Source organism: Fusarium solani (assembly GCF_023522795.1).
Source record: "Fusarium solani strain SB1 chromosome Unknown bctg00000001, whole genome shotgun sequence".
Taxonomy (NCBI): Eukaryota; Fungi; Ascomycota; class Sordariomycetes; order Hypocreales; family Nectriaceae; genus Fusarium; species Fusarium solani.
In genome coordinates, this window is record NW_027072156.1 from 4,048,217 (window position 1) to 4,075,997 (window position 27,781).

The following is a 27,781-nucleotide window of genomic DNA, read 5'->3' on the forward strand; positions in this document are numbered from 1 at the left end:
TCGGCATTCGCTCTCAATGACGGATGGTGGGGTAACCCCGGATACACTATAAACTGCCCCTCAAAAGCTTCCCCCTCTTCTCGGTACTTGGCTCTAGGTTCTTTCTAATAACTACCTATTTCTTCTTTCTTCACGTCGTCATCAGGCACTTGGACTTGTTTTCTTCCTTAAACTTAACTTATATACCCCCCAAGCTACATCTTGATTCTTCAATTGCCTGTGTATCTCCCAAGTACCTAATACTGTTCGCCCATCATGGCCTTCACCACCAACGCAACCATCACCAGCTTCGGTGGTCGCTTTCTCAAGCTCACTCACCAATCTTCCGTCACGGGAACCCCCATGAATGCGACCCTCTACCTCCCTCCCTCAGCCTCAGCCTCCAAGCCCGCTCCCCTCCTCATCTACCTCTCAGGCCTCACCTGCTCCCCCGACAATGTCACCGAGAAGGGCTTCCTGCACGCCCACGCCTCCAGCCTAGGCCTCGCTCTCCTCTACCCAGACACCTCTCCCCGAGGTCTTGACCTCCCCGGTGAGCACGACTCGTGGGACTTTGGCAGCGCCGCGGGCTTCTACATCGATGCCACCAAGGACCCCTGGAGCAAGAACTACAACATGGAGTCGTACGTCTCCAAGGAGCTGCACGACCTCATCTTCCAGGAGTTCAAGGAGCTCGATTCCTCTCGCGTGTCCATCTCGGGCCACTCGATGGGCGGCCACGGTGCCCTGACCCTCTTCCTCAAGAACCCGGGCAAGTACAAGAGCGTCAGCGCCTGGGCCCCCATCTCCAACCCTTCCAAGTGCCCCTGGGGTGACAAGGCCTTCTCGGGCTACTTCGGCGACGACAAGGAGGAGTGGAAGAAGCACGACGCCACCGAGCTCGTCAAGAGCTGGAAGGGTCACTTCCCCGCTCTGATTGACGTGGTGAGTTTCGCTTGAGAAAAACCTTGGCAGAATGGGACTCAGACTGATGATCCATTAGGGTACTGCCGATAACTTTTACAAGGCTGGCCAACTTCTCCCCGAGAACCTCGAAAAGGCCGTCAAGGAGGCTGGCATTGAGGGTCTCAACGTCCGCTACCGAGATGTTTGTATTCCCCTGAGCTGCTCAGATACAATCAACTGACAATTGACAGGGCTACGACCACTCGTACTTCTTCATCTCCACTTTCGGCGAGGACCACGTCAAGCACGCCGCCAAGGCTCTCGGCCTTTTGTGACTACCACGCAGTGCGCTGTAAAACGGTGAAAGACACGGAAGCAACATGTTGAAATATCGGTTGAATTTTTATTTGCGGCGCCGCCTTGAGATAAAGCCCCTCCCCTGTCAGCAGGGTGTATATGTACAGTCGAGACAGGCAAGTCTCTCGACAGCATCAGCCATGTCTACTACACCATGGCACGAGATTCTAGTTGAGATAGGGGATGCCCTTTGCCCCCTTCAGGCTTGATGAATCCAAAAAAGCAAGTGAAACAAACAAACAAGACAATGTTCAGTCCCGTTTCGCTCCGCAATTACATGCTCCCTTCAAACCAGAATTGAATATAGAACCCATCCCATGACTTTACCCCCTTTTCCCCGCGAATCTTGACAACGCCGCCCACATGAATCATGGAAGCCTCCCAACAAACATGGATGGCACCGCAGGTAAATTCGCCGCCAATACAGTACTCCGCCCAAACAAAATCTCCCCCAAAGAATATCTAACTGATCCTCCTGTCCACCTCTGGGTTGCCGAGACCCTCTTTCTCTAGCTTGGCTCGGAGCTCGGCGTCGAGCTCTCGACGGAGACGCATGTAGGCGAGCTTCTCGAAACGGCTCAGACTCTTCCACCAATGCTGACCAGCCTCATGCTCGGCGATTCGCTCTAGGAGATCGGCCGTCTTGATGCGTACTTCGCGGTCTTTGTGGAACAGGCCGAGAGCGAGATAGAAGAGTCCCGCGTGGGACTCGGGTGCAACACTCAGAAGCAGACAAATCTCGTCGTACGTATGGACGTGTTTAGACACTGTTAGATAAATGTCCCGGCTCTGTGCCGGCGTGAGACGTTGCATGCGCAGACGGTCGTGAAGATGGGCAAGGTCAAGGCCTTTGAGTGGCCTGACGGTATAGATCTGAGCCAGATCCTGCACCTTGTTAGCAATGTCCCAGTCTCCTTTAAATGGCTGCCTTACCTGGATGAAGCTGTAATAGCTACGGGTGTTGCGCCATCCTTCGATTCTGGTCACATTACCGGCGAGCTCCTTATGCTTCGCCGTGTCATCTGCCCAAACGTAGCCGTGCCCATTCGCACCAGGTGGCATCAAGTCCTGGTCCTCACCCCCGATGTACAAGGCGCTCGCGCCATATACGCTTTCCTCGAACTTGGCCGCGATCTGGGTAAACTTGCCAACCCAGTCACGCCATTTTGCCCTAATCACACGCTCGCCGTGTCTCGCTGCAATACTCCTCAAGATGTCGGCCATAAAGGCATTGTCGCCGGTATAGTCCTGAGTAGTGTTTGTAGTACCGCTGGCTACACTGGCAAAAGCAGAGTTTTGCTGCTGAAAGTATAACAGGCCTTCTGTCACTGGAGCAGGATCAATCTTTGTACTGATCTTGACCCGTCCGCTTGGCAGATCACACAAAACGTCCCACCACTCAGGGTGGTGCTCAAAGGTAGGATTTGTCACACCGGCGATGAATCCAGGGACATTGAGCAGATCGTCAATCTTTGTCAAGTCAGTGTAAGGGAAGGCGTGCCGTGTGAATCCGCGCAAGATGCCGCCAGACGCAAGGGCACACGCTGCCAAGACAGCTTCAGCAACCTCGCCTGAGGGCATGTTGTAGCCCAGAAAGATGATCCTCTTTTGCGTCAACAGCGCATTAGCCAGCACGATAATGGGGTGCGTGTTGATGCCATTGGTGGTAAGGTGAGGGTGCAGCGCAAATGGCTGAGGCGCCTTCTGGTGCGAATCCGAAAAGTTCTGGATGAGCTTGATGAGCGAGAAGTCGCCCACCGTCTCGGGCATAACAGCCACAGGCACTTTGATGGGGATAGGAATGCCCTTGTACATGACCTTGCTCTCAAACTCATGCGTGTCGCGGGGAACCGAGTAAATCGACTGGCCGCCCTCGACATGTGCCTTGGTGCCAGCCCTCGATATACCAGTCAGCTTCGTCGGGCTCCGGGTCGCATCCAATGACTGGTCTGCCACCTCCTCGCTCTGGTCTTCGGCTATCCGCATCTGGATCATCTGCTCAAACTTTTCCACAAAGAGATCCTTATTGTCGCTCGCCTGCAGCAGGTGCCGCTCAAGGAGGCTAAGCTTGGGCATCAGGGACAGGTCCATAGCGTTGACCGACTCGTATAGCATGGCCAACGTCTCGGGCACAGGGGCCTTGAAGTACTCTTCCAACGCCAATAACAATAACGGCTAGAGGGGCGGTCAGCAGGTGTCCGCGGCCACAAGAGTTGCGCGGGAAGGCTACTTGCCTTGTATATATGCAGGAAGGGATGTCGCGTGCAGATGGCCATGGCTTTGACAATGGCTCCTCGCTTTACCGACTTGTCATGCTTGGTGTTGACCAGATTTAGAACATAGATCAGTGGCGGTCCTTCTCCGCCTTCGGGTTCGCTATCGGTAGACGAATCGTCGTCATCGTCGTCCTCCTCATCGTCCCAGTCATCTTCCAGTAAGTCATCTTCCGCCTCCTCGTCCCCCTCGTCTATTATGCCAGCTGCCCTATCGCGTCGCCTCTTGCGCCGTCTCCTCCGTTCTTCCTTGGCTTTGCGCTCCTCGTCCTCTTCCTCCTGACTAGTATCCTTGTGCAAGAAGAAAATGGTCCAATCCTGGTTACGGGCGTGGGCTTGATCAGGCAACATCAGCTCGGCAAGCATATTCTCGTCTCCAGTGATCGCAACTGGATACTGATGTTCCATAACAGGGCCCCGGTCGATATCAAAGGAGGCGACGAGGATATATTCGACATGGTTCTCGGTTGAGCTCCGCGGATACTGCGAACGAAGCTTTCGTGAGGGTCGTGCGTGGGGGTTCGTGCGACGCGGCGCTGACAGAGACGAGTGCTGCGAGGAGAGACCGGTCGAGGGAGTCTTGGACTGAGAGTTGGGATCTGAAATGTGATCGCCTTCGAGGCCAGGAGGAAGCGGTGACCTCGAGGGAGGCGGCGAGGTTTGTGACATTTGCGATTCCGGGCGAGACGAGTGGAAGGAGGCTAGGGAGGTGCGTCGGTTGGGTAACGACCCATTGGAGTAGTTGCTATGGTTATGATTATGGTTGGTGTTGGTGTTGGTGTTGGTGTTGTTACTGACCGTCCTGGTCAGGTACGGCATCGTCGACTGGAACGAGGCCATGGCGGAAGCGGATGGACAAGTCCGAAGACGGAATCAAGTCCAGCTGGGGCGACGAGACACGACTGTAGAAGTCTTGCCTGCCTCCCTCGTCCTGCGCAAGCTCGGCAGCCTCTGTAGGCTCCGGATCGGGCGATGTTGCGCTGCGAGTCCGAGTCGGGAGGGCCGATACGAGTCGACGAGATGCGGTGTAATGCGCAGTGGGATCGACACTTGTTCCACTTTGAGCGTCACTCAGCTCTACTCAAAAGAGCCCGGAGCCGAAGACGCGAGTAGCACCACTAGCAGAACAACGGGATTGATTCAGAGAGAAAGTTGCAACCGAGACATGGTCTGCCACAAGTGGGCGCAACCCAGACGGGGATGGAGTCTTTGATTTCCAAGGGCGGAACACAGACCGTCCAAGTGGAAGAGAAAGACAAGCTTAGCCAAGAGCTAAATCCCCAGATGACAACCCGCCTCCGTAGGGAGCGGTCTTGGCGATATGAAGCAATTGGCACCTGTGATTGAAATCGATTAATTAGTAGGTCGTCAAGAGGTCAAAGGTTGTGGTTCCAGTTCCAGCCTCGACCCTCCAGCCGCCAGCCTTGAAGCCCCTCAATCGCCTAGTGATCAGCCCCTGAAAATGGTTCGGTGGGCTCGAGCTCGGTTTCGCCTTCCCTGGCCTCATTGGATGCGCGACAGTCGCCCCTAGGCTGATCCATCGCTGAACTTGAAGGGTTCAGCAGGTCATTGGGCCCCTGGAGAAACACCAGCAAGCCTCCTGAACCACTAAAAGTGTCACCGAGGACGACCCTCAACCACTGAAAAGTCACAATAGCAAAAGGGTCGGTCCCCTGAATCACGGCATCAGCTGGTGGTTGAAGGCGCTTGGGCCATCTAGGTGGCCTCCTCTTCTGTCGGCAAGCCCCTAGCGCCATGCGAGCGCCATGCCTTCCACGCTTTTTCGCACCCCGGATTGGGCTTGGCTCTTTCCCTTGCTGCATGTGGCTTTAACAATGATATGTGGCTCGTTCGTGGCTGGTGAGTGGTGGGGCATCCTCTTGCATCTCCCCAGGAACCAACCGCCGTGAGACCATTTGTTTACTTTGGGAATCAGGCTGCATCTACAACTTCAGTTCCCCTCGAGTGACGAAACCGGTGCACATCGCCATTTCAGACCCGCCCCATTACTTGCAACTATACCGAGACCTTCCTTAACCGTCAAACTCACACCAACTCCTATCCTCTTCCTCTCCCCTTCGACCTGTTAAGATCCCTTCTCCGCTCGTCCCTCCGGACCCACGTACAAGACAATGGTGCACTTCTATGACGAACAATCCCTGGCAAGCGCGCTCGTTCCTGCTAACACGGCCGTTTCCAGTCTGTACCGGCCACATATAAGCCTTCTCCCTTGGGATATGGCTCTTCTCCCACCCGCAGCTCCCCCTTTCGCAGACCCGAGTCCCCTGCTTCGCCCTCTCCTCTCCGACACATTACTCCCACTGGATCGCCAACCAAGGCTGGACCTTTTGGCGCGACATCACGATTTGCTAGACCGACCACTCCCACGAGCACACAGCCCAGCTGGACACCCAAGCCCAAGACCCCAGTAGCAGACGATATGCCTGCATCTCCTTCACGCATTGGCGCGTCGCCGCGCACACCAGTATCAAAAACGCTTGGCAATGGCAATGCGTTGTCTCAGCTGCAACCTACTCAGGTCCGGACACTGCGAGATGGGTTTCAAATCTTGGATCGGGACTGTGATGGAGTTGTTAACCGAGAAGACGTCGCCGATATGCTCAGCCAGCTAGGTAAGAACCATGATATCGATCAAGAGCACGGGTACTAACATCATAACAAGGCCTTCCTTCCCACCCAGCAGATGTATCAAAATTCTTCCCCCTTCCGCGCCCCAGACCATCACCCTTGCGGTATTCCTCAACTCCCTTGCCGATGCCCTTGCAGCTCTCTCGCCCAGTGCCGAGCTCCTCTCCGCCTTCTCAGCGTTCGATGATGACGACAGCGGCCAGATTGACCTGGCCGAGCTGCGCAATGCACTCTTGGAGACGGCGCCCGAACCCGGTCAGAGATCTCTGACGACCAACGAGGTGGATAAGATCATGAATGGATTCACCGGGCGTCGAGCCTTCAACCGCAACATGAATGCTCACATTGGTGCCAAGCGAGGCGAGGTCTTCAAGTACCAGGATTTCGTCCACTCCATCATGGGCTCCAACAATGGTTCAGAAGGCAACTCGAACGAGAACTCTGAGGATTGAGCAGTTCTCTGGTCACGGTGTAAGTTAGGGGTTTGGTTTGGAAAAGGTTGATTCGGTTTGGAAACGGTTTGGGCAATGGATTTGGGAATAGCATAAGTCATCGAATGAGAACACGAGTAATTATCGCACACCTTACGTTGGTTCAGCTTTCTTGGCCAGACTACACCTCAATGACCGCGCGATACCCTATTTTACAGGCTTGTACGGAGTATATCGAACAGACCCAATGGTTGCCGTCGTTGGGTAAAGGGGCTCTATCTGACTGTGACCTCTGCCCACTATTCACCAAAGAATCCAAAAGTCCTAATACCAACTCGCCGCTATGACAACATCTCCAGCTCTCAACGCCTAGCGTCAAGATGCCGTAAGATCTGGAGTCTGCTTGGATGCCTCCGAATTGTCTAGAACATTGTGTTTCACATGATCGGAGTTCTTTCAAGATACCTTCCCCCCTTCGCAGTGTCCCTATGCATCTTTGGGTCGTCTAGCAAATGGAAACAGATAACATAGTCGATAGGGCAACCCATTTTATTTCAATTGAGCTTCTAAATACCTAGTTTAATGGCAGCTGTTCTCTCAAGAACCCTGGCCTGCCTCGGTGTCTCGGGACATATCATGCCCTTGAAGTTACTACATGCCGGACTATCTCCACAGGTTCAAGTTATCCATGCCATTGTCTTAGTTTGCTATAAATGAGTCAGGATTGATTTAAACAGAAGCAGTATCAGGAGAGTGGGTGGCAAACGGTCGATCGAGTCTTTCCAATCACCAGCATGTGTTTGCACTCGTTTTCGTACCCCTAATGCCCAGCATGTCGTGCCCGGGGGTGGATGGCTTGCTCCAGCGATGATGTCGAGGTAGAGTCGAGAGATTGAATAATCTTGATGCAAGATTAAGTGTTCTAGGCATACAAAAATACTGATATTTTGAGCGCAGGGAAGAACCTCCAGATCAATGCCATGTTATTCTCATCGGTGAGAGATGTTGACACAGGTATGACGGAGCAAGTGAACGCCACTTTTGGCTACAGAAAGTCTTGGAGCTGCTTCCTGGAGTTATAGTGTAATCATCCATTCCTTAGCGCGCTGGGAAAGCTGTGGAAGATGGGCTATCTTATGATAGTGTGCCCCTTCATGTTAGTGAGTTCGCTTTCTGGACCTGGGAGCGGATAACTCAAAAGCGACAAGTAATCAAAGACCTGGATCTTATAGGTATTCATAATAACTGCTTCTTTTCATCCTGATTTACGGCATATCGCCTTACTTATTTGGGAAATTATGCCCTGAGTTGTCTATAACGAGGGCACAAAGTTACATGGTCGTCGAGTATTCACCGAGGCGTGGTCATTGCTAATACTCTGGGGCTAGAATGAAACAGGGTTGAGGAGACCATGTTATGTTTATCTCCTGCCGATTATTGTATCTGAGAATTGCTAACTTTGCCATCTACCAGCCGTCATAACATGCTTGAGAGGTCACATAGCTTCAAGTGTTCCAGGTACTCGAGGTTTTCAATATCCCTCACTGGTACAAGAAAGCTACAGGCACCAGCTTGAAAATCACTCTCAGCGAGAGTGATCGTGTTCAATACCTCCTTCGCGACTGGGTCTGGGGAGTTCCGACCAATGTCCAAGCAAGGCCCCCTATACTATCCACAGCCTTTAACATTTGAAGAAGGTATGAGACAACCCTACTGCCATGAAACTGTATACTATGTACCGGTTGGAATTACAGATCATGGCCTAGGAGAGGGTTGCTTCTACGTTTGCATCTTGGCACGTAGCTCTAGCAAGTAAATTCACAGTAATCGCCCAGACCGCCAAATGAACACCGCAACAGAGTCGTTAAAAAAACAGCATTGACTCACTGATAGGAGACACTTCTGCCATTTCGCTCATTCTGGTCGCATGCAACTCTTGACCAAGAATGATTAACCCATGCTGACACGCTGTCGGTGAAGTAGCACGTTAAACGGAGAAGATTCAACACAACTACAAGCAAGGCAATTGACCGAGACTATGCGGGAATGGAACGTATTAACTACGCATTGATTGTTGGGTCCGTTCTGGTGTCGTTGTTTAGGTATCATGGACTCCCAGGGCATGGGGTACTCATGGAGACGAAAGTGTATAGTGAATTTGCCTGCAAAGGAGACAATGACGTATCATGACAAAGCATCACAGCTTATCCCACCTGGTTTAAAAGGGCCTTGATAAACATTGACGATTGTGTTTGGGAGATTGGCATTCAGACGCGTTCAGGGGACTGACTTGTAGGACCGTCTTCCAGAACACCGCAATTCCATGAAATGACACATGTGATTCGCGGCAGGTTTATGCCTGACAAGTGACCGTCTTTCACTGTCATTCGAGTTGGCATTGGCATTGGCATTGACCTCCACCGTGTTTGGCCCGGACAGTTACACCTCGGGCAATGCATGCTATGCATAAGGCCCATGCCGTTGTTACTGCCGAATTGTTGGCATTGGTAGAATTTACAACCAACAACCACTCCTATGGGATTTTGGCTGACAGCACGGGGCGCGGGTCAAGCAGTGACCAGTCACGAAGGAAAGGGAACGGGCTGGAGGATGGCTCAGGCTGACACGCGCTGGAAGGTAAGGGAATAGAATCCGGGGGCCCGGCGGGCTCTTGTGATTTGCAGCCAAGCGAAAGAGACCCTGGCAGGGATCCCGGCCTCCCCGCCCCTCCAACAGAGGAGTTGAAGCCGTTGAAGAAGAGGCAGCAGCCGCTGGGTTCCGGTGGCCGGAGGACGGACGGGTGGGTGTGTTGGTCCAGGCCGTGGGATCCCGTATTACTTGCTAGCAGGGTCCTGGGAAGCGGCCCCACTGAACCTTCTAGAATGACGTCCGGCTAAGCGCAACTCCTCGATACAAGCACCTGGATTTACCGCCCGCTTCAATGATGCTTTCCCGAGTGTACGGCGGGCACTAAACTTAGTCGAGCCGACGCGGGGTGGGAGTTTGAGATGTACTTGATAGTTATCGGCTCTGGCGGTGATGTGTATTGATGTTTGGAATTGATTCATTCGGAAAAGACACGGCATGCACAGCCTTGTAAACGCACTCTTTGTCACACTTGAGTGTCCTTTAAAGTGTCATCCATCCATCAATCCATGACCAACTTTCAACCAAGAGTCGATTGACAGATAGTCAGTTCCCAGCCTCCTCATCGTGTTGCGTGGTGTTGTGTTGTAAGCCCAACTCGGCTTGGGTGGCCACCTATGCACCGCTCCGTATGGACACCTCACACACAAACGCGGCGCCTCAACACAGCCCGCCTGTTCCCTCCGTCGTCATGAACGAGAGACCCCTTTCATGCCCTTTTGCCTGCCTCGCCGTTTGATCCATTTCCTCATCGTACCCGGTCCTTGTTTCATTGGCCCTTTGCCTGCAGTCTGGCTGGCTGCTCTGTTCGTGGTGGGGGTGGGAAGCGCGTGGTGGCCTTGTCCGGGGGTGCAAGTACCGGGTACTCGCACGGCAGGCGGTCTGACAGCGTGTCACCCGGTCTCCGAGACCTGCGATTCGGCTTTGCCATGCCCCCCGGGCCCCCAGCAAGGCCAGTCCAGTCACAAGTTCCTTCTTCAATGATCCAGCTGGAGCCCAGCCAAGCCCCATCCATCAGCAAGACGCTCAGGCTCCCGTCACTGAACAGCCAGTCAGCCTTCGCAGGGCTCTCCAGCCTTTTTCTTTTTTCTTTTTCTTCTTCGACTTGCTCTTGGATGCTGTGGACATGGCAGCGAGCAAGCCGACAGGTTGAAAATTGGGACGGATTAGCCTGGACTAGCCAACCGTCTGCCCCGTCTAGGAAGTCATCAACATTGACACGCAGTCTCACACAGGCCCAAATTGCTTCCCGTCTCCCGTCAGGCTGGAAAGACCCTGGAGAAACAAGGTGCCAATTGTGCCCGGGCGCTCATTAATTGTGCAGACCAAACCACTTGAGATCAAGACCAAGACAACCTAAGACCAGACCAGGCGCGGGCCCCAGCTGATAAATCGGCTGGCCGTCGTCGCTTGTCACTCGTCACTGACTGTCTCCCAGTCACCGTCACTGGTGGTCCAAGGTCAAGGGTCAATTTCTCCTTCATCTTTCATCCTCCCCTGCCCCCCAGCTCTTTACTTTTTGATCATCTCTTTTTCGCTTTCCTGTCCGTCATCTCTGATCTGTCCTGTCTCCTTCTTGTCCTTCTGCCTGGCTTGACCGTCTGGGTCCAGTTGCGCACTCCATCACCACCAGTCTACAATCGCCATCCCGTCAACTCTCCCCGTCACATACAACTGCCCCCTTCTGCTCTACCCCTACCTAGTCCGGCTCCCTCTGCTTCTCCCACACGCACACCCCCCCTTTTAGGTTCAGAGCCGCCCCCGAGCCGCACCTCGACTGTTCCCGGAGCCACTGGAGACGCGGCCCCGAAAAAAAATCGGTTTTTTTCCTAACGCCCGTTTAGGGCATCGAGTCAGGCAGTGAGGTATCCGGCATAACCTTGTTACGGGGATTCTTGGGAATTCTTCCATCCGTATCGATTTCTCTGGCACAAATGAAGAACTTCTTTGGTAGCGGCAAGAAGCCATCATCTTCCACGTCTTCCTCAAGGAAGCCCACCAACGGAGCAAACGAGCATTCGAGTCTCGACGACCGTGAACGTGACGATACCGCTCAGTCGCACTCGGAGTCTTCGTCGCCCACCCGATCTCCGACAAAATCTTCTTCATCGAGGAGATCATCCAGACCTGCCTCTTACGCAGAGTCAAACAAGTCTTCACACTCGTCTAGACTCTCGAGGCACTCTACCGACGCGGGCCACCGCTCCTCCCGCCGGCCTAAATACGAGCCCGCCACTCACCCGCTCAACCTCCCACCCGAAGAGCGCAAACGCCTATCTGCTCTCGCCGCCGCCATGAACGGCAGCTCTATGGATATCGACGGCGAGCCTGTCAACGGCGCCCGAGCCACCACTCCTCCGAACCCTTCCGCCCAGACCAACTTTTCAGTGCCTATTCCCAACGGCTCTACTCATGATGGCGCCCCCCCTCCTCCTCCCCACAAGTCCAACCCCTCCAGCCCGACTCCTACGCCAAAGGATGATGCCGAGTCCTACAAGGCTGCCGGAAACCGTTTCTTCAAGGACAGAAACTATTTCAAGGCTATCGAGCAGTACAGCAAAGGTATGATTTTATCTGAGAAGCGTGGCTCATTCGACTGTCTCGGGCCTGAGGTCAGCCTTCAGATTGCTGACATTTTCTGTAGCTGTCGACCTATTCCCTTTCGATGCCACCTATCTAGGCAACCGAGCTGCTGCTTATATGTCTAATGGTCAGTACGAGCATGCTCTTGAGGATTGCTCCCGGGCTGCCGACTATGACCCCCAGAATGCCAAGATCCTCCTGCGTCTTGCCCGCATCTACACCGGCCTAGGCCGCCCCGAGGAAGCCATGACAACCTTTAGCCGCATTGACCCTCCCCCATCTGCCAAGGATATGGCCCCGGCCAAGGAGATGCTGCACCATATTGAATCAGCTCGCAACACCCTTCAGCGAGGATCCGGATCTGGCATGTCCATGGTTCTTCACGCTCTTGACCTGGCTGAGCGTGGCCTCGGCCCCAGCGTCACCAAGCCCCGCAAGTGGCAGTTGATGCGGGGAGAGGCCTATCTCTTGATGGGACGTGAGAACTCGCTGGGCGAAGCGCAGAACATTGCCATGTCTCTACTGCGACAGAACAACCAGGATCCCGAGGCACTTGTCCTTCGTGGACGTGTGCTGTACGGCCAGGGAGACAACGAGAAGGCTATCCAATGCTTCCGTATGGCTATCAGCTGCGATCCTGACTTCCGTGATGCAGTCAAGTGGCTCAGAATCGTGCAGAGGCTTGACCGCATGAAGGAGGATGGCAATGCCGACTTCAAGGCTGGTCGTCTGGAGGATGCTATCCAAAAGTACACCAACGCCCTGGAGATTGACCCCTCCAATAAGAACATGAATGCGAAGCTTCTACAAAACCGGGCGCAGTGCAAGATCAAGCTTAAGCAGTTTGATGATGCCATCGCTGACTGCGAACGCGCCATTAGCCTCGATCCTGGCTACACCAAGGCTCGCAAGACCAAGGCCAACGCGTTGGGCGGTGCAGAGAGATGGGAGGATGCTGTGAAGGAGTGGAAGACAGTCCAAGAGTTCGACCCCGAGGACCGTTCAGTCCTAAGGGAAATCCGCAGGGCGGAGCTGGAGCTGAAGAAGTCTCAGCGAAAGGACTACTATAAGATCGTAGGCGTTGAGAAGACAGCTACGCCCGACGAAATCAAGCGAGCCTACCGCAAGATGGCTGTCAAGCTCCACCCCGACAAGAACCCCGGTGATCCCCACGCCGAGGAGAAGTTCAAGGACTTGCAGGAAGCCTATGAAACCTTGAGCGACCCTCAGTAAGAGCACCCTCCCCAGATGAAGCAGAGACATGTGCTAACAAACTCCATAGGAAGCGGGCCCGTTATGATAATGGTGATGACCTCGTCGATCCCAACGACATGTTTGGCGGAGGCGGTATGGGTGGAGGCATGGGCGGCATCGACCCCGAGATTCTGTTCAACATGATGGGTGGCCAGGGCGGCTTCGGCGGCGGTGGCTTCCGGTCAGCGGGCGGTTTCCCTGGCGGCGGTGCCAGCTTCAGCTTTGGCGGTGATCCTCGACAACAACGTGGTGGTTACCCTGGCGGCTTCAACTTTTCATGACCAGCCGACTCGGATCAAGACTCTGAGGATCGAGAGTACGATACAACGGACGAAGAGGAAGAGGAAGAGCATGACGATGATGACGACTATAAAGCCCCCTTTGCCGAGAACCCACGAGCAGGAGCTCCCAAGAACAGCAAGCTCCGAGATCATATCGAGCAGCGCCGAGAGGCCCATGATCGGCTCGTTGACACGGTACGACGATACGGCACGGTGTTCCTGGCCGCAGCCGTCTTACTTCCAGCGCAAGTGGTGCTCCTGGCTCTGGTGGGCATTGGGTTCATTTACATTTGTATGAGACGCGTCCGGCACCCCGGCGGAGACCGGTTGCCGACGTTCTAGAGACGTGCTTGATCATGTTACACACAGAGGGACACTTGCACGCATGCTACACAAATACCATTGCCGAGGCGTTTTTTTCAGGGACTAGTCTAGAGGATGAGAGAGATAGGCACAGGGCAGAGCTGCGGGACGGAGAGACCCGGCTCATCCCTTTTGTTCATAGTTCTGCCACGGAGGGAGGGATAGGATACTGGCGCGGACTCTTAGATCGGTTCCTTGTGGGTTGCGTCCCATGTCTGGCATATCAACTGTTATGATAATAGAGGTTTTGTCCGCCAACTTTGTCTAATGGAGTGTGAAAGAGAATTATTTTGCATATGCCAATCTCATTGCTCAGTCTTCTTGCCAGGCGGTACACCACCGGTGGCCTCGACGACCTGGGCGACGTCGTCGCGCAGCTCAGGCATGGCTGTTGTCATGTTCTCGGCGAGTGTGTCACGGAAGGTTTCGAAGGCGTGGCGCTTACCGCGCATGAGCTGGTTGCCGCGGCGAACGAGCTCAACGAACTCACGGGTGTAGATGTCTGGATTTCGGCCGTGCTCGACGTACTCGAGGAGTTCGGGCGGTACTGATGGCAGGTTGTTGGGCGGCGATGCCGACATGTGTAGTGTGCGGAGAGACTGAGAGAGGGTTTTTCTAGAGCGTATTAGTCGGGCGCATAGGTAAGGAGATGCGAGAGCCTCGTACATTTCGTTGGAGAGGACTTCTTTGCTTGGGCGGCCGACAGAGTCGTAGGTCGCTACTTGGACCATGATCTGGTAGAGGTCTTGAATGACGTCCTTGAGCTGCTCTAGGAGGGCGTTAGCACATACTAGTAGGGTGTATAAGGACTTGGATCTTACGCTCAAGGACATTGTGGTCCACGCGATCGACGGGAGCCATTTTGTGGGATGTTGTTGTTGGTGATGGATGGTGTTGCTTGTGACAATGGATGCGCGAGGCTGAAGTTTAGAGTGCTACCTTGCGGTAAGTGGGGGAGTTTAAGGCTGTGTGGTCTGTGCGCTGGCTCGCTCTGAATGGAAGTTGATGTAAGAGTCAAGTTCTTGGGAGTTCTGATAGGGGAGTCGCTGGTCTTTTTATGTTTGATTTATTTAAGTTACTGATTGGAAAGCAAGATGGTTTGACACTTATCGCTGCTGGAGTGATCAAGGCCAAAAAGTTTGAATTATTGTGTTGAGGATATCATGGTAGGTGTCACGTGGGGTATCAATGCCGCTGTATCATGTCTCTCCTTAGCTGCTCTTAGATGGATATTTCTTTAGCTAGAGCAACCCATCATGCTCCAAGCGTTCAAGATAGACCTTATGCGCCTGCATCAACAAGTCGATGGCGCACTTGACGGCGAAAGCTTCCTGCTTCCCCGAAAGACCCATGTCAACCCTCTGCAGGTCAACGGCTATGATCCTATCACCACCACGGTCATTCTCTACCAGATGAAAATTGTCTAGCTTGAGGTCATCATGCGACACACCCGCGTTGACCAAGGCAGTCAGTGTTTCCTCCAGCAATGGTTGCAGCTCGTCGTGCCGCAGGACTGCACCTTCGAGAGTTGCGAGACAGGCACCGCCTATGTCGGACAAGAGCAGGGCCCGGGTATTGTCATAGTCGATCTGGCCGAAGTAAATAGGGATGAAACGCCCCTGGAGAGGTTTGAGTATCTCGTAAGCCGCCTTTTCTAGCTCGAACTCGTTCTCCCAGTATTCCTTCTGCTTCTTGAAAACAAAGTGTCAAGGCAATGCCCATTCAGGGTGCGATGACAGGATGAGGCTGCTCAACATTGAAGGTAAGATCCAGAGTAGTAAGTGTACGATGCTCTCCACCATAGTTGGAATTGTGCTGAGGCGGAGGACGTTGGGATGCGCCGTGTCAGCTGGTGACCCAGTCGCTCCTACAATGCGTCTCCCAAAGCGAAAGTACTGGCTCAACAGGTCAGCAATGGAGATGCTTCGTTCAGTCAAGGGCTGTCACGAACAATAGTTCTTGGGCGTAGCGCCTTTTGGGTAGATTGACGTCGGCTTGAAGAGGAACTGGGGGCTGGACTCGACAGTGGACTGGCACTTGGACTGGGAGACGGAGTCGGAATAGGCTCATCTAGTCCCCCGTCGTTTGCACCGATGCCATCCCCGTTGATAGCGCCGATATCCACACAGTTGTGCAGCATATGAATTGGCACCGGTTTTGATCGGTGCTGGGTGCGAGTCCATTGGGAGAAGTAAGTCTAAGGAGAAATTGTACAGTCACACCCAACACTCATGTCACCGCACCTCAACCACAAAGTAACTAACCTGTACAACAACCAACAACCTCTCAACTAGGCATCGCAATTCTTCTAATTCTTTACTTTCATCGGTTCTCGATTTTCTCATTTTTTATTGAGAGCACCCATGTCGTTTTACTTTGCACTCCTACCAGCGCAATCAACAACAACCCAAGCGTCACCAGCATGCCCAGGCGCGCTCTCGTTTGCCAGTCTCGCCTCTTCACCTATTGTCTGTTCTATCCATGGCCTCACTACGCATCATTTCGCGATTCCCTAGGCTCTGTCTACCTTTCATACAGCTCGCCAGCCATCTGAGGTCGGGTATCATGGGCCCGTACAGCACGGCCGAGCATCACATCCTGCAGCACCCTGCAAATCCAGTTGCAGAGACCAAGTACACCACGGCATCCGACAAAGAATGGGCGCGGAAATATGCGCCCATCTCGAACATCATTGTCCACTCCTTCGTTGCTGACGATGGCCTGACCCACGCCAACTTTGATAGTGCCTTCATGCCCCTCGACGCTGATGACGCGCTGCGGATGAGCGAGCTCGCTGTTCCCACCAACAACAGGCACTGGCGGCTTGAATTCGAGGCCGACTGTGAGAATTGGTTCAATACTGAAGTGGCCAATGTCACCCTCGCAGCCTGGAAGAGTTATCCCGGTGTGGTTCAAGCGTCACATTGCAAACCCCTTTCTGGTCGCGGCATTTCGGAAAATGTCGACTCTACCTTCTCGGCCAAGTTTTCAGGAGAGAGAGCACCGTTAATTATTGGTGAGATGAAGAGGAACCTTATCTCGGCTACAGCCTGGCAATCCGGCAACATATTAGGTCAGGGGTCCCAGATGAAGCTCTCTCGAGAGCTGCGCGGGTATGTACTTGCTGACATCAAGGTACGCCGTGACTAACTCTCTGGGCAGATATGCCTGCAAGTACGAATGCCCTCAGGTGTTTTGCTTCGATGGGTCAACATTACTCATCCTACAGTTTCGGGCACTACGAGCTAAGGACCTCGAAGATGAGCGATGCTGGGTCGATTGCTGGGTGCTTCCCAGAACAACCAGTTCCTGCACACTACGCTATGCCTTGTACAGGCTCCTGGCCCAAGGTTGGAGGCGATACCAGGCAGAGTTCTCGACACCATCTTTCACCGTCGGGGGTCTCACTCCTTGCTCTCGAGAGTTCTTTACTGGGCGGCCCATCTGGGAGGGGAAGGAGGGCAGTTTCCCTTCTCACCCAGACGGTTATCGACGATCCGTGGACGCAGCTACCGGGGCTTTGATGTGGACTCATGAAGAGTCTCCAACCAAGATGGAAACCGGTTCTTTTTGGTAACGTTGGCTAATGCCGGGTGGTTAGAGACAAAGACACAGTGTCAACGGCCGACATACCTTACCAATGATCCCTCATCTTGTCTCGTGTACCTTATCTTTTTCTCAACACATGCTAATTTTGGCGTTAAAAAGACGTTGCGGTGAAATACCATATCGCCCAGGTAGTCTACCCAGCCACGTTAGGGTCCATCATCGCCCAGACCTTGCAGCAAGCAGCCGATTCTGCTTCAGGTGCCATGTACGTGTAAATCCGGGACAAGTTATTCTCTCCTGGTGACTCTCACTTGGTAATAAGAAAGAAGATCCGGGTCCCTACATATGCATGCTGACGCCGTTTATAGGCCCTGCCTCTTGTGTCACCGCCAACTGAAGCTGATCCATTTCAGACGCAAGTTACCGAGACATGAAACGTGCTTCTTTCGGGAGAGAAGAACAGAGACTCATCAAGCCGAGCCGCGTTTCTTGCTCGACCTGGATCTGTCTGTCTGCTTGCGCCAATAGGATGAGTACCCGGTAGTGGAAATGGCAGATTGCTTACATTGTTTGCCTGCAACATGGCCTCTTGTCAACGGCGGTGGGCCCCGGTGCTAGAGAAATACCTAAGGGGTTGATTACCGAAACCGGCCGTTTCCATGCAAGTTGCTTCTGCCGTTAAAGATGTTGCATTGACATGATGTGCTCCCGGATCAGGATGGGCTGTCTGATATCCAGCCAAGAGAGGATTGCTACTACCAGGCAGGGGAGAAATGCCGTGCCTCAACACTGTGTTCTTTGTCTGGACACCTATTTGCTTCTTCTCTCAGTAGCATTGAGGTCTCTCACATATCATATTGCCTAGGCTCCGCCCCTGAGCCTCAGCTCCCAGCCCACACTCGCCAGCTCTACCGGAGTAGCCATAATCATTATAGTACGACAGGTTCTTTGTCCGATCTCAGGGCCAGCTCTGAATGAGGGCATTTGGCACAGGCAGAACTGAAAACGAGCTTCGAACCTGCATGATGCTATGTCAGTTCTTGATAGCCCATCCGCTCAAAGAAACCTCAGTCTCGCCCACAGAGTTGGGTCAAGTATAAGATGTCTCTTCTTTTTTTCAACTTCAACCTTCTTCAGGTTTCTCTCCTTCCTGCCAAGGAGAATCTCTTCCATCTCATTCCGTTACCTTGCTGAGTATCGACTTCATCACCCAGGCTCACCGCCAGCACCGTCAGGATGCCGTCGCAGAGTCAGTACGTGGACTCCAAGTTCCTGTTCCCCCACACCTACCGTGAAGGCAACAAGTGCATTGGCTGGACCAAGTCCCGTCGATACTGCAACAATCCGATCAGCCAGGGGAAGCACCTCAGACATCTCCTCCTCATGGAGCAGCTCAACGAGCTGTCTCTCGCGGAGCAGATCACCTCTCCCCTCCTCGAGCAGGCCGTGGAGTTGCGTCTCTGCTACAAGCATTTGGAGAATCACCTTGCTCCCGAGCTGGAGAAGGCTCAGAGAAAGCTCATGATAGCCTTGGATGATTCTGAGGTATGAAAACGGTTGACTTTGTGTGATACTTTCCAACTGACAACGTGCAGGGACAGGGAGCTGCACAGGATCAGCCAGCTAGAGCTCGCGGCAGACTTCCCGAGAATACTTCTCCTGTCTCAAGACCTGTGGTTCCGGCTGCGACTCCTCGCAACCCAATAACCCGGGTTTCGACTGCTCATATTCCGGCTGCACGCACCCCGCGTGTCCGTTTCACTTCATCTACCCGCAGCTCAGTCGGTGAGCCGTCGGCAGCGTATGCCCCTAGCCTTCGCCCAGCCACAGCTCGCCGTGCTGCACCCGTTCGTAGCCCAGCTGCTCGACCTCCAGCTGTCAATGACTACATTTCGCCAGCCTACACTCAAGCTATCCGGCCTCAACAAGTCCGTGTTGCAGAGGCTCGCATCCCTCCTACTGGGCCTCTGCCTCCTCACCCAGCCGTTCGTTTCTGGGAGCCCACCCATGAATACGTCAATCAGTTGGGAGGCCAGTCGCATCCATGGGCCAGAGCTGAACCCCTGACTCCCCCAACTAGCCTCCCGTCCCCTCGAGACGACACTCCCGATAGTGATGTCACCATTGGCCGTTCTATGGACAGCACTGCTGCCACCATCTACATCCCCTCCGACTCTGAAGACGGGAGTACATCTGACGACGACGATGATGACAGCTCGGAGGATGAGGGGCCTGCGGATTCAAGCAGCCGAGTCTATCCGATGAGGTTCTGGCACCGCTACGACAAGAAGTGGGATTCTCTTGAGGACAACGGCCGCGTCACAGGAAAAGTGAGTATCCCAACTTCCCGTTTGCTTGAAAGTGACACTGACAGACTGCAGGCTCTCGAGGAGCAGATCCCCTGGCCCGTGTACGGCAACAGCTACCCGACCCCAGAGAACGTCGAGGCCTTTTACCACGACGCAGTCATTGGCTTTGCGGCCCGAAGTGACCGTATTCTCGTCATGGGAAACGAGTGTCGACGCTGGGCGCCCAAGAACCTCAAAAAGGTGCTGGGGAAGCGCATCTTCAAGGGAATGTTTGCCGAGACGCTGCAGATGATTTACTCTGTGGCCAGAAGCTGCCACGACCGTCTCATCTCTGATTCTGAGGGTAATTGAACTGGTGGTGAGGCCGAAGTTGTGGCTGGGATAGCAGTTTGGATATGCTCGTGGTTGGTGATAACATTGACAAGGGTATTTTGTTTGGACGTGATACAAGGAGGCCAAACAAGGCTAGATACCTAGGTACTTTGGAACGCAGTGCTTGAGAAGACATGTACCTTTTCTTTGAACAAGTATCATTACCATTATCTAAACCAATTAGGTGGCTTCGAGCAAAGTGACGAGTAATTATCGACACATCCGTTGAGCCCCTTTATGATCATGTGTAGTCATGTGGACGAGTAGGTAGGTAGTCAAACGGAATTGTGCAAATGGCCGTCTAAGGATGACCAACTGGAAATGAGTATAAAAATGCAACAGAGATACCCGTATGAAGCAGGAAAGGGCTGGTCGGGTCGGGTACTTCATGTTACTGCAAAGTGCAAACGCCCATGATGCAGGTCCCCGCTCCTAAGGGCTGTTTGCTCTTGCCCGTTTGCCAGCAACTGGCCATGTCTGCTTGACCTTGACCGACAATTTTTCTTTCTTCCTTTCTGGTCTTTTCATCTTCTTCTCTTCCATCTCTTGAATTCAAAGATTTCTTGTGTCTTCAGAACGACTGCTTCCTTTGTTGTTGGATTGCGGAGTATTGCGGAAACAACTGCTTCTATCAGCTACCATGAATCGCCAGCCACTCCCCAGCGCCCCCAGGAGGACGAATGATGAAGTCGAGGACTACACTATCGAAGAGAGAAAGACTCTTGATAGCATTGAAAAAAAGCATACCATAAACTTTCCTCTGAAGGCGACTTACACCTCATTAACGGGGCCTGAATCCTTTCGTGAGCTGGTCCAGAACTGGTATGAAACCTTTCTTCCTCATTTGTTTATAAGGAGCATGGAGTCTTGCGTGAACCACCCTCTTTTGATTCAACAGGAGAGACGGAATTACTGTCTCGTACAAGACCGAGATAGACATCGTCGAAGAACGCAACAGTACTGAAATCATCTTCAAGGCGTATGGACGCAGCACAGGGTCTGAATGCCTCGGTTACATCTTATTCAGGGGCAACAACGGAAGAGGCACCGTCGAGCTCACCAACCGCAATTCTAGGCTGGAGCCCTATCACCTCGACCTAGGTGGCACCACCAAAGCCGCCAACCAGGACCTTGCGGGCTTCCACGGTGAGGGCCTCAAGCTCGCCTTGCTGGTCCAGCAGCGCGAAGAGCAGAATCATTCCGTCCGCTGCACTGCCGGTGGCTTTGGCTGGTGCTTTGGGTATACCACCCAGGCTAAACTCGTCACACACCTGACTCGTCTCAGTGAGGGAAATGCGCGCAGAAAGGACAAACACCCGCAAGGTACTCTGGCTCCCTTTTACCCAAATTATAAGACTGATGTCAGGTTCGTTATCGGTGAGATCAAGAAAGCCAAGAACGAGCGAGGCGAGACCGTCAGACGGAGCGCCGTGAAGCGTGAAGAATTCGAGTCCTGGTTCACCACTGTCCTTGCTCTTCAGAAACTCGACAAGAACAGCGTCCTGAAGACCAAATATGGCGAGATCATCATGGATCCCAAGCACAAAGGTAGCCTCTACCTCAAGGGTCTGCTCATGCGCAGATCTACGCGCTCTTGCTCGGCCAGCATGACGGGCAAGCTCCTCAAGTACGGCTACAATTTCGAGAATGGCACTACAAACCGAGATAGAAGAACTCTGGGCTCAGCCGAGGAGGAGGGCCGTGCTATTCTCGCAATCTGGCAAGCGGCGCTGGTTGAACGGCCTAGCCTCGTGGGCGAACTCTCCGACATCCTCAACTCTTCAGATCCCCAGTGGGCAGAGGTTTCCGTGCTCCGTGTCGGCTTGCTACCTGGTACCGCCGACAAGCTCGCCCAACACCTCCTTTCGGATACGTCCAAATGGTATTACTCTCCTAGGGAGAGAGAAGAGGTATGAGACGTCCCCTTACATTGCATAATCAGCCAGTTGATGCGCCCCTAGAATCCTGGGCTCGACACGATCATCGCGAGCCTCGGCCGCCAGGGGTTCCAACTCACAGTCGAATATTGGGATACTTTGGCGTCGTATGATCTTGTCCGTACCGCGAAGAGTGGGCAGCGAGGCCGCTTCCGGTCTGCCGCCACCGTCACCATTCCGAGAGATCAGTTCGCCCGGCAAATGGAGAGGATGCTCGGAGCATGCTTAAGAGCATGCCCCCAGACCAGCTCCTCAAAGCTTGAGTTTGTACAGGCTGGTTGTCTCTCATTGAGGGCATTCTTCCAAGAGAAGGATGGCGGGCTGGTCAGAGTCCATGAGAGATGGCTCCATCGAGCCGCCGTCATGGGCGGGTTCGCCTTCCTGGAAGATGTGTCCGAGGTTTACACTTCCTTGCATGCTTGTAAGCTGCTATTTAAGGACATCGTGGACCAGTTGGGGGACGGCGCTTTTGCAAATCCTGATGCACAGGCCAGTGTCGGGCAGAAAGAGCAGCAGTTGGTGCTGGCCGAGGAGAGACTGACAGAGTATGCTCACCATCATTCCACTCTCACGCTCAAGACAATAGACAAGGACTCTACTATAGTCATCACTTGGGAGGTCTTGAAGAGTTCCATGGGCGATCCTTCGTTTGAGGTTGCTCTTCATGATGCTTCGACCTGCTTAAGCCTCAAGGACAAATTACTTGCCAAAGACAGTAAGGAACCGAGGATCTGGATTCTGTCGTATCATCCAGCGACGTGCTAACTGTTACCGATAGTTGACGAGAGTGATTCTGTCTGTCCCTCTCAAGTACACAGCTCTCAGCGAAGAGCCACACAGACTGCACAAACAGAAGCCTGCTGCAGAGTAGTAAGTGTCAGGGGGAAATCCCGCGCTGGCGAGTCGATGAAGTACGCGGCAAAATTCTGTAATGTCAAGAAAGGAACCCGATACTTTGCCATCGTCTACAGACCTGACAAGCCCTCGTCCCTTGTCGTTGCGTCAAACATGGGCGGTGTTCTCGGTGACACTCATGAGGCTTCCAGGTAAGACTCCAGACGTCTTGTTCTGTATTGACAACTTGTGCTAAACGAATCAGAGCTCCATCGAATGCGAGGGCCGAACCTCAACAAACACCCTCATACCCCTTTACAGGAGGCCAAGCATTCACCCAAACGCCATCGCCCTTTCCAGCCGGCCAAGGCATCCCCTATACGCGGCCGATCCAGGGCCAAGGCATGCCCGTACCAACATTCGCAGACGGCTTTTATCCTCAATGGCCCAGTCCCCAGGTGGTCAACCAGCTCCCAGTCGAGGCCCTACGTCAAGTCAACTACCATCATCCCGCTCAAACTGTCCCTGGATACCTCAGGGGCAATGGAGGCATAGGCCAGCCTTTTCAAAAGCGTCACCGCACTGGCTGACTCGTCTCATGAGCAAGTTCAAGAGGTAGCCGTCAGAATTATGATTTGGAATATTGAGCGTGTATTTTTGCCAGAGCAAGGCAAGAGGAGGGTTTGAGGAGCCGCAGAGGGAAAGGGATAGAATTATGATGTGTAACGAGGCAAATCTTTACGGATCTTAGCGGGATATTCTAATAGTTTTGCTTTAACAATACCATTTTCATTTCAACAAGGTGTTTGGCTTCCTACTTCAGGAGAGGCGTTCGACCTTGGATCAACTGACCCTGAGTGTTTACCAAGTGCACATGTTGGCTACACGTGCTTGACTCGTCATCTTCACGGCTGCAGTTTCTCTCGTCACCGTGCATCAACACGATCGTGGCTAATTAAACCACGCAATCAAGGTAACTCAACATTCCAACTCGAAAGCTTTTCTCTCGCTTACAGCCAAGGACACGAACTCTTTTCGTTTCACCATTTCAGCCTCCTCCGAAGCCGCCGAAGCTACTGCAAGCCCAAGTCTGATCACCGGCATCTCCAGCGCACGAGCAAAAACAACATGCAAATGGGTTATAAATATCTTTAAGCTTATCATTTTTTTTTTCACGGCGTCACCGTTTTAATGACGAGGCTTTTCACGTGTGCACAGACAATCAACAAGTTTTCCAAACAGCCCATGTCCAGATTAACTATCCTAATCCCTTCTCATCCCTCCCTCGTCGTCACCAGCCTCTCTCTCACAAATAAACATCAAATATATACAATAGAAATTAAGAATGGGTAATAGAAGAGAAGAAAAGAAAAAAGCCATTCCTCACCTTGCGGCAGAGAACAGCAGTATAAAGACCTCCTCCATCACCTCAAAAGAGGTGATGTCGCTGTGGAAGATTAAGACGGATGGGGAAGAAAGACACGGAAGAAATAGAATTAGAAGAAAAAGGAGAAAAAAAGAAACCGCCCTCCAATTCTACCCTGTCATACACATGCGTAATATCCAAGCATCCTGTTTCCAGGAGCCGGACGCTTTGCCCTATAGTGTCCCAATCCCAAGTTCAGTCGTCAAAAAGGAGCGTAATGTCGTTTGCCTGGCTAGGCATCTCGTCTGTTGGCCAACGCCATGATATTAAAAGTCGTGTCCCTCTTTTTATCCCGGACAGCCGTTTATCCCAATGAGTTTCAGAGAAGAGGAGCGAAGGGAGTAGAAAGAAAACCTGGGCGGTGTTTTTTTAAAGAGTCCAATCGTGCCGCATCTAGAAGAGAGCAATGGCACCGACGACACCAGCCATGAAGGCAAGGGCAGGGGCCTTGTTGGCGGCAGCAGCGCCAGTAGGGACCTCGACGGGGGCCTCAGTGGGAGTGGCAGGGATGGTGACCTCAGGCTTAGTGACCACCTCAGTCTCGGGGAGCTGGATGGTGGTGGGCTGAGGAGCAACAGTCTCGTAGACGGTGCCGCCACCGACGGTGTAGACGATCTTGGAGTACTGGGTGACAACCTCGCCCTGGCCGACAGTCTTGACGATGGTCTCGTAAGCAGGGATGGTGGTCTCAACCTTCTCAACGATTACAGAGGTCGAGGTGTAGACGTTGGTGACGACCTCACCCTCAATGGTCTTGGTGACGGTGATGGGGCAGAGGCTGTACTTGGTGTTGTAGACAACAACGTGCTCCTGCTTGGTCACGTCGGGCTTCTTGACCTGGTCGTAGATGGTGGTCTCAACCTTCTCGACAATGTAGTCGGTCGAAGTGTAGACCTCGGTGATGACCTCGCCCTCGATCGTCTTGGTGACGGTCACGGGGCAGAGGCTGGTCCTGGTGTAGTAGATGACATCCGTGGCATACTTGGTCACATCAGGCTGCTTGACGTGCTCGTACTCAGTGGTCTGCACCTTCTCCTCAATCACGCTGGTGGTGGTGTATGTCTCAACGACAACCTCTCCAGCAATGGTCTTGGTGATAGTGACGGGGCAGACAGTGGTGCGGGTAATGTACTCAACCTCAGTCTCGTGCTTGGTGATATCGGGTTGCTTGACGTGCTCGTAGTCGGTGCTCTTGACAACCTCCTCAATGACACTGGTAGTCGTGTAGACCTCGGTAACAACCTCGCCGGCGATAGTCTTAGTAATCGTCACAGGGCAGACGGTTGTGCGGGTCGAGTACTCGACCTCAGTCTCGTGCTTGGTAATATCGGGTTGCTTGACGTGCTCGTAATCGGTGCTCTTGACAACCTCCTCAATGACGCTGGTTGTCGTGTAGACCTCAGTGATAACCTCACCAGCGATGGTCTTGGTGATGGTCACGGGGCAAACTGTGGTTCGGGTAATGTACTCAACCTCAGTCTCGTGCTTGGTGATATCGGGCTGCTTGACGTGCTCGTAATCGGTGCTCTTGACGACTTCCTGGATGACGCTGGTGGTGGTGTAGACCTTGGTGATAACCTCACCGCCGATCGTCTCGGTCACGGTGACGGGGCACACAGTTGTCCGGGTGGCGTATTCGACATCAGTGTACTCCTTGGTGACATCGGGCTTCTTGACTGTCACGTGGACGTCCTTGGTCTCAGTCACGACAATGGTCGAGGTGGTGAGCTCAGTCACGCAGTAGGTGCTGTATGTTGTGAGTTGACTGAGCCAGAGCATCAAAGAGATTGGTTCACTTACGTTCCCTCCTGGGTATGAGTGTAGGTGACGGGGCAGGTAGTCACAGTGGTGTAGGTCACAGCGGTCTTGGTCACGCCGTAGTCACCACCATAGCCGTAGTCGCCGCCGTCATCGCCGCCGTTGTCGCCGCCGTTGTCGCCATATCCATCATCTCCACCGTCACCGTACTCCTCTCCGCCGCTTCCGTATTCATCTCCTCCGTTGCCGTAGTCTTCCTCACCATAGTCGTCTCTTCTTCGGATGTTCTGGGCCAGGGCCGTGGTGGCCAAGACCAGGAGGGCAGCGCCGAACTTCATAGCGAAGGTTGTAAGAGGGCTTTGGTTTCAACGAGGGTGTTAGGAACGAGTGCTGGGGGTCAACAAGCGATAGTGTAGTAGTGGTTGAGCGAAGGTATTAAGTAACCTGAACGAGTTGGTTACTCAAAGGAACTCGAGGCCTGTCTCGGGATGGCCGCTGATGAGAAGCTGGAGATAATGCAAGAGAGAAAGTCAAGCCAAAGAAGGTTGAGGGCCACGCTTATATCTGTATCGTGATGCTTGGGTGGCCGGGCCTCGGGGAGGAAGGGACAGAGAGGCCAGCCCGAAGTGACCATGCTGCCATGACAACTTTGCAGGCTAGTTCCAACAGACTTTGTCGTTCCAACTCCACCTCGGGTTGCATTAGACTGACTCTGGCTGCGAGGAGACGAGAATCGACGACGAGGGAGGGGGGTGGCCTTTGCCAAGACGTGATACGGACATCATCAGTCCAACCCTATTCGAACAGACTGGAGGATGTGGCTGGAGCTCACTGGAGCAAGAGCTTTGTGCAGGGAGGGTGCATCGGTAGCAAGGACGGGGAGAACTAGGACCGGCCGGACGAGGCATTAGAGCTCACGGTGATCCCAGTCAGAGCTGGCCCAAGACGTGATGTCAACATCATGCACGAGGTCGGCGAGTCCCTCTCCTCTCGGACACGGCCAAGACGCTGAGAATTCGCTTTGGCAAGGTTCTGGGAACTCCATCCTGGACAGGCAGATCTGCAATAGCAGGGCCGATATGTCGGCCTTCCTCGAAGCTCAACAAAAGATCCTGTGGCATCCAGGCATTGACAAGGCTGCCTATCAGCTCAGGTGATGCAAGGCAAGACCAGACCCGGGCCAGTAGAAGGACGCGTCTGCTCAGTTGATCACTGGATCAGCCTAACGCTCCGTCTGGGGAACCACTGAGACGGGAAACGGCATGAGGAACCATGGGCACAGTCAGATACGAGCAAGTTTGCCATGTGCTCCTCCTCCCAAACACGAACGACCATCACACAAGTCAGATAGGGCGGAACAGGGCGCTGCGCTACAACTCTCGGGCTCAACCCGGGAGTCATTGGTTATTTCTGACGTCGGTCTCCAGGAACAGTGGTTAGGTGGAAAGGTAAACGGACCGGGGATGAATGAGAAAGGCGGAAACAGAGCGACTAGGGCTTAGACTGCGGGCTCGACCAAACATCGACGAGTGTTTTACCTCGCTTTGCCGAGAGGCAGCTAGTGTCGAGGTACCTCATGTACTGACATGCGAGACTGAGATGTATTGAGCGGTTTGTTAGTGATGTGGCCTGCGAGTCGGCCTGACAGACCAGGTCTGGTCGTCCCGTGGGAGTTGGGATGCATCCCAAAGGTCAGCGCCATCACCAATTGCTCCCCACGAGCAGCCAACAAGACGTGAAGCCCCATGCCAGGGCAGGCCGAAGTGAAGCCACAGGAACCCAGCCGAGCTACGTGGACGGAGGACTTGGCGCCAACCAAGCCATGACACAAGGAAGACGCATAAACCTGCTTGCCGTGACAGCAGGAGCAAGTC

The 27,781-nt window shown here is 53.5% G+C and overlaps 10 protein-coding genes across 10 annotated transcripts; 6 read left to right on the top strand and 4 right to left on the bottom strand.

Annotated features, from left to right (window-relative positions):
* Window positions 1-255: 255 nt before the first annotated feature.
* MRS44_003365 (uncharacterized protein) lies at window positions 256-1,220 on the top strand (the record flags this gene model as incomplete). The annotated part of the gene is made up of 3 exons (XM_046268438.2): window positions 256-924; window positions 983-1,087; window positions 1,137-1,220. 3 exons carry the CDS (start codon window positions 256-258, stop codon window positions 1,218-1,220), a joined length of 858 nt encoding a protein of 285 aa, XP_046137479.1.
* Window positions 1,221-1,704: 484 nt separating this feature from the next.
* On the bottom strand, window positions 1,705-4,355 carry MRS44_003366 (uncharacterized protein; the record flags this gene model as incomplete). Its single annotated transcript, XM_065623181.1, has 3 exons — window positions 1,705-2,127; window positions 2,176-3,417; window positions 3,546-4,355. The coding sequence occupies 3 exons, from the start codon at window positions 4,353-4,355 to the stop codon at window positions 1,705-1,707; spliced, it is 2,475 nt and encodes an 824-aa protein (XP_065479253.1).
* A 1,292-nt stretch (window positions 4,356-5,647) lies between these two features.
* Window positions 5,648-6,616, top strand: MRS44_003367 (uncharacterized protein; the record flags this gene model as incomplete). The annotated part of the gene is made up of 3 exons (XM_065623182.1): window positions 5,648-5,718; window positions 5,775-6,179; window positions 6,220-6,616. 3 exons carry the CDS (start codon window positions 5,648-5,650, stop codon window positions 6,614-6,616), a joined length of 873 nt encoding a protein of 290 aa, XP_065479254.1.
* Window positions 6,617-11,175: 4,559 nt separating this feature from the next.
* MRS44_003368 (uncharacterized protein) lies at window positions 11,176-13,701 on the top strand (the record flags this gene model as incomplete). Its single annotated transcript, XM_065623183.1, has 4 exons — window positions 11,176-11,803; window positions 11,886-13,053; window positions 13,107-13,330; window positions 13,379-13,701. 4 exons carry the CDS (start codon window positions 11,176-11,178, stop codon window positions 13,699-13,701), a joined length of 2,343 nt encoding a protein of 780 aa, XP_065479255.1.
* Window positions 13,702-14,027: 326 nt separating this feature from the next.
* On the bottom strand, window positions 14,028-14,583 carry MRS44_003369 (uncharacterized protein; the record flags this gene model as incomplete). Its single annotated transcript, XM_046280815.1, has 3 exons — window positions 14,028-14,337; window positions 14,389-14,491; window positions 14,544-14,583. 3 exons carry the CDS (start codon window positions 14,581-14,583, stop codon window positions 14,028-14,030), a joined length of 453 nt encoding a protein of 150 aa, XP_046137484.1.
* Window positions 14,584-14,963: 380 nt separating this feature from the next.
* On the bottom strand, window positions 14,964-15,905 carry MRS44_003370 (uncharacterized protein; the record flags this gene model as incomplete). The annotated part of the gene is made up of 3 exons (XM_065623184.1): window positions 14,964-15,413; window positions 15,510-15,645; window positions 15,850-15,905. The coding sequence occupies 3 exons, from the start codon at window positions 15,903-15,905 to the stop codon at window positions 14,964-14,966; spliced, it is 642 nt and encodes a 213-aa protein (XP_065479256.1).
* A 298-nt stretch (window positions 15,906-16,203) lies between these two features.
* Window positions 16,204-17,299, top strand: MRS44_003371 (uncharacterized protein; the record flags this gene model as incomplete). The annotated part of the gene is made up of 2 exons (XM_046268442.2): window positions 16,204-16,835; window positions 16,885-17,299. The coding sequence occupies 2 exons, from the start codon at window positions 16,204-16,206 to the stop codon at window positions 17,297-17,299; spliced, it is 1,047 nt and encodes a 348-aa protein (XP_046137486.1).
* Window positions 17,300-18,507: 1,208 nt separating this feature from the next.
* On the top strand, window positions 18,508-19,931 carry MRS44_003372 (uncharacterized protein; the record flags this gene model as incomplete). Its single annotated transcript, XM_046275367.2, has 3 exons — window positions 18,508-18,816; window positions 18,867-19,601; window positions 19,653-19,931. 3 exons carry the CDS (start codon window positions 18,508-18,510, stop codon window positions 19,929-19,931), a joined length of 1,323 nt encoding a protein of 440 aa, XP_046137487.2.
* Window positions 19,932-20,592: 661 nt separating this feature from the next.
* MRS44_003373 (uncharacterized protein) lies at window positions 20,593-23,313 on the top strand (the record flags this gene model as incomplete). Its single annotated transcript, XM_065623185.1, has 5 exons — window positions 20,593-20,774; window positions 20,851-21,862; window positions 21,914-22,604; window positions 22,668-22,935; window positions 22,989-23,313. 5 exons carry the CDS (start codon window positions 20,593-20,595, stop codon window positions 23,311-23,313), a joined length of 2,478 nt encoding a protein of 825 aa, XP_065479257.1.
* Window positions 23,314-24,542: 1,229 nt separating this feature from the next.
* MRS44_003374 (uncharacterized protein) lies at window positions 24,543-26,245 on the bottom strand (the record flags this gene model as incomplete). Its single annotated transcript, XM_046280817.2, has 2 exons — window positions 24,543-25,896; window positions 25,950-26,245. The coding sequence occupies 2 exons, from the start codon at window positions 26,243-26,245 to the stop codon at window positions 24,543-24,545; spliced, it is 1,650 nt and encodes a 549-aa protein (XP_046137489.2).
* Window positions 26,246-27,781: the final 1,536 nt, after the last annotated feature.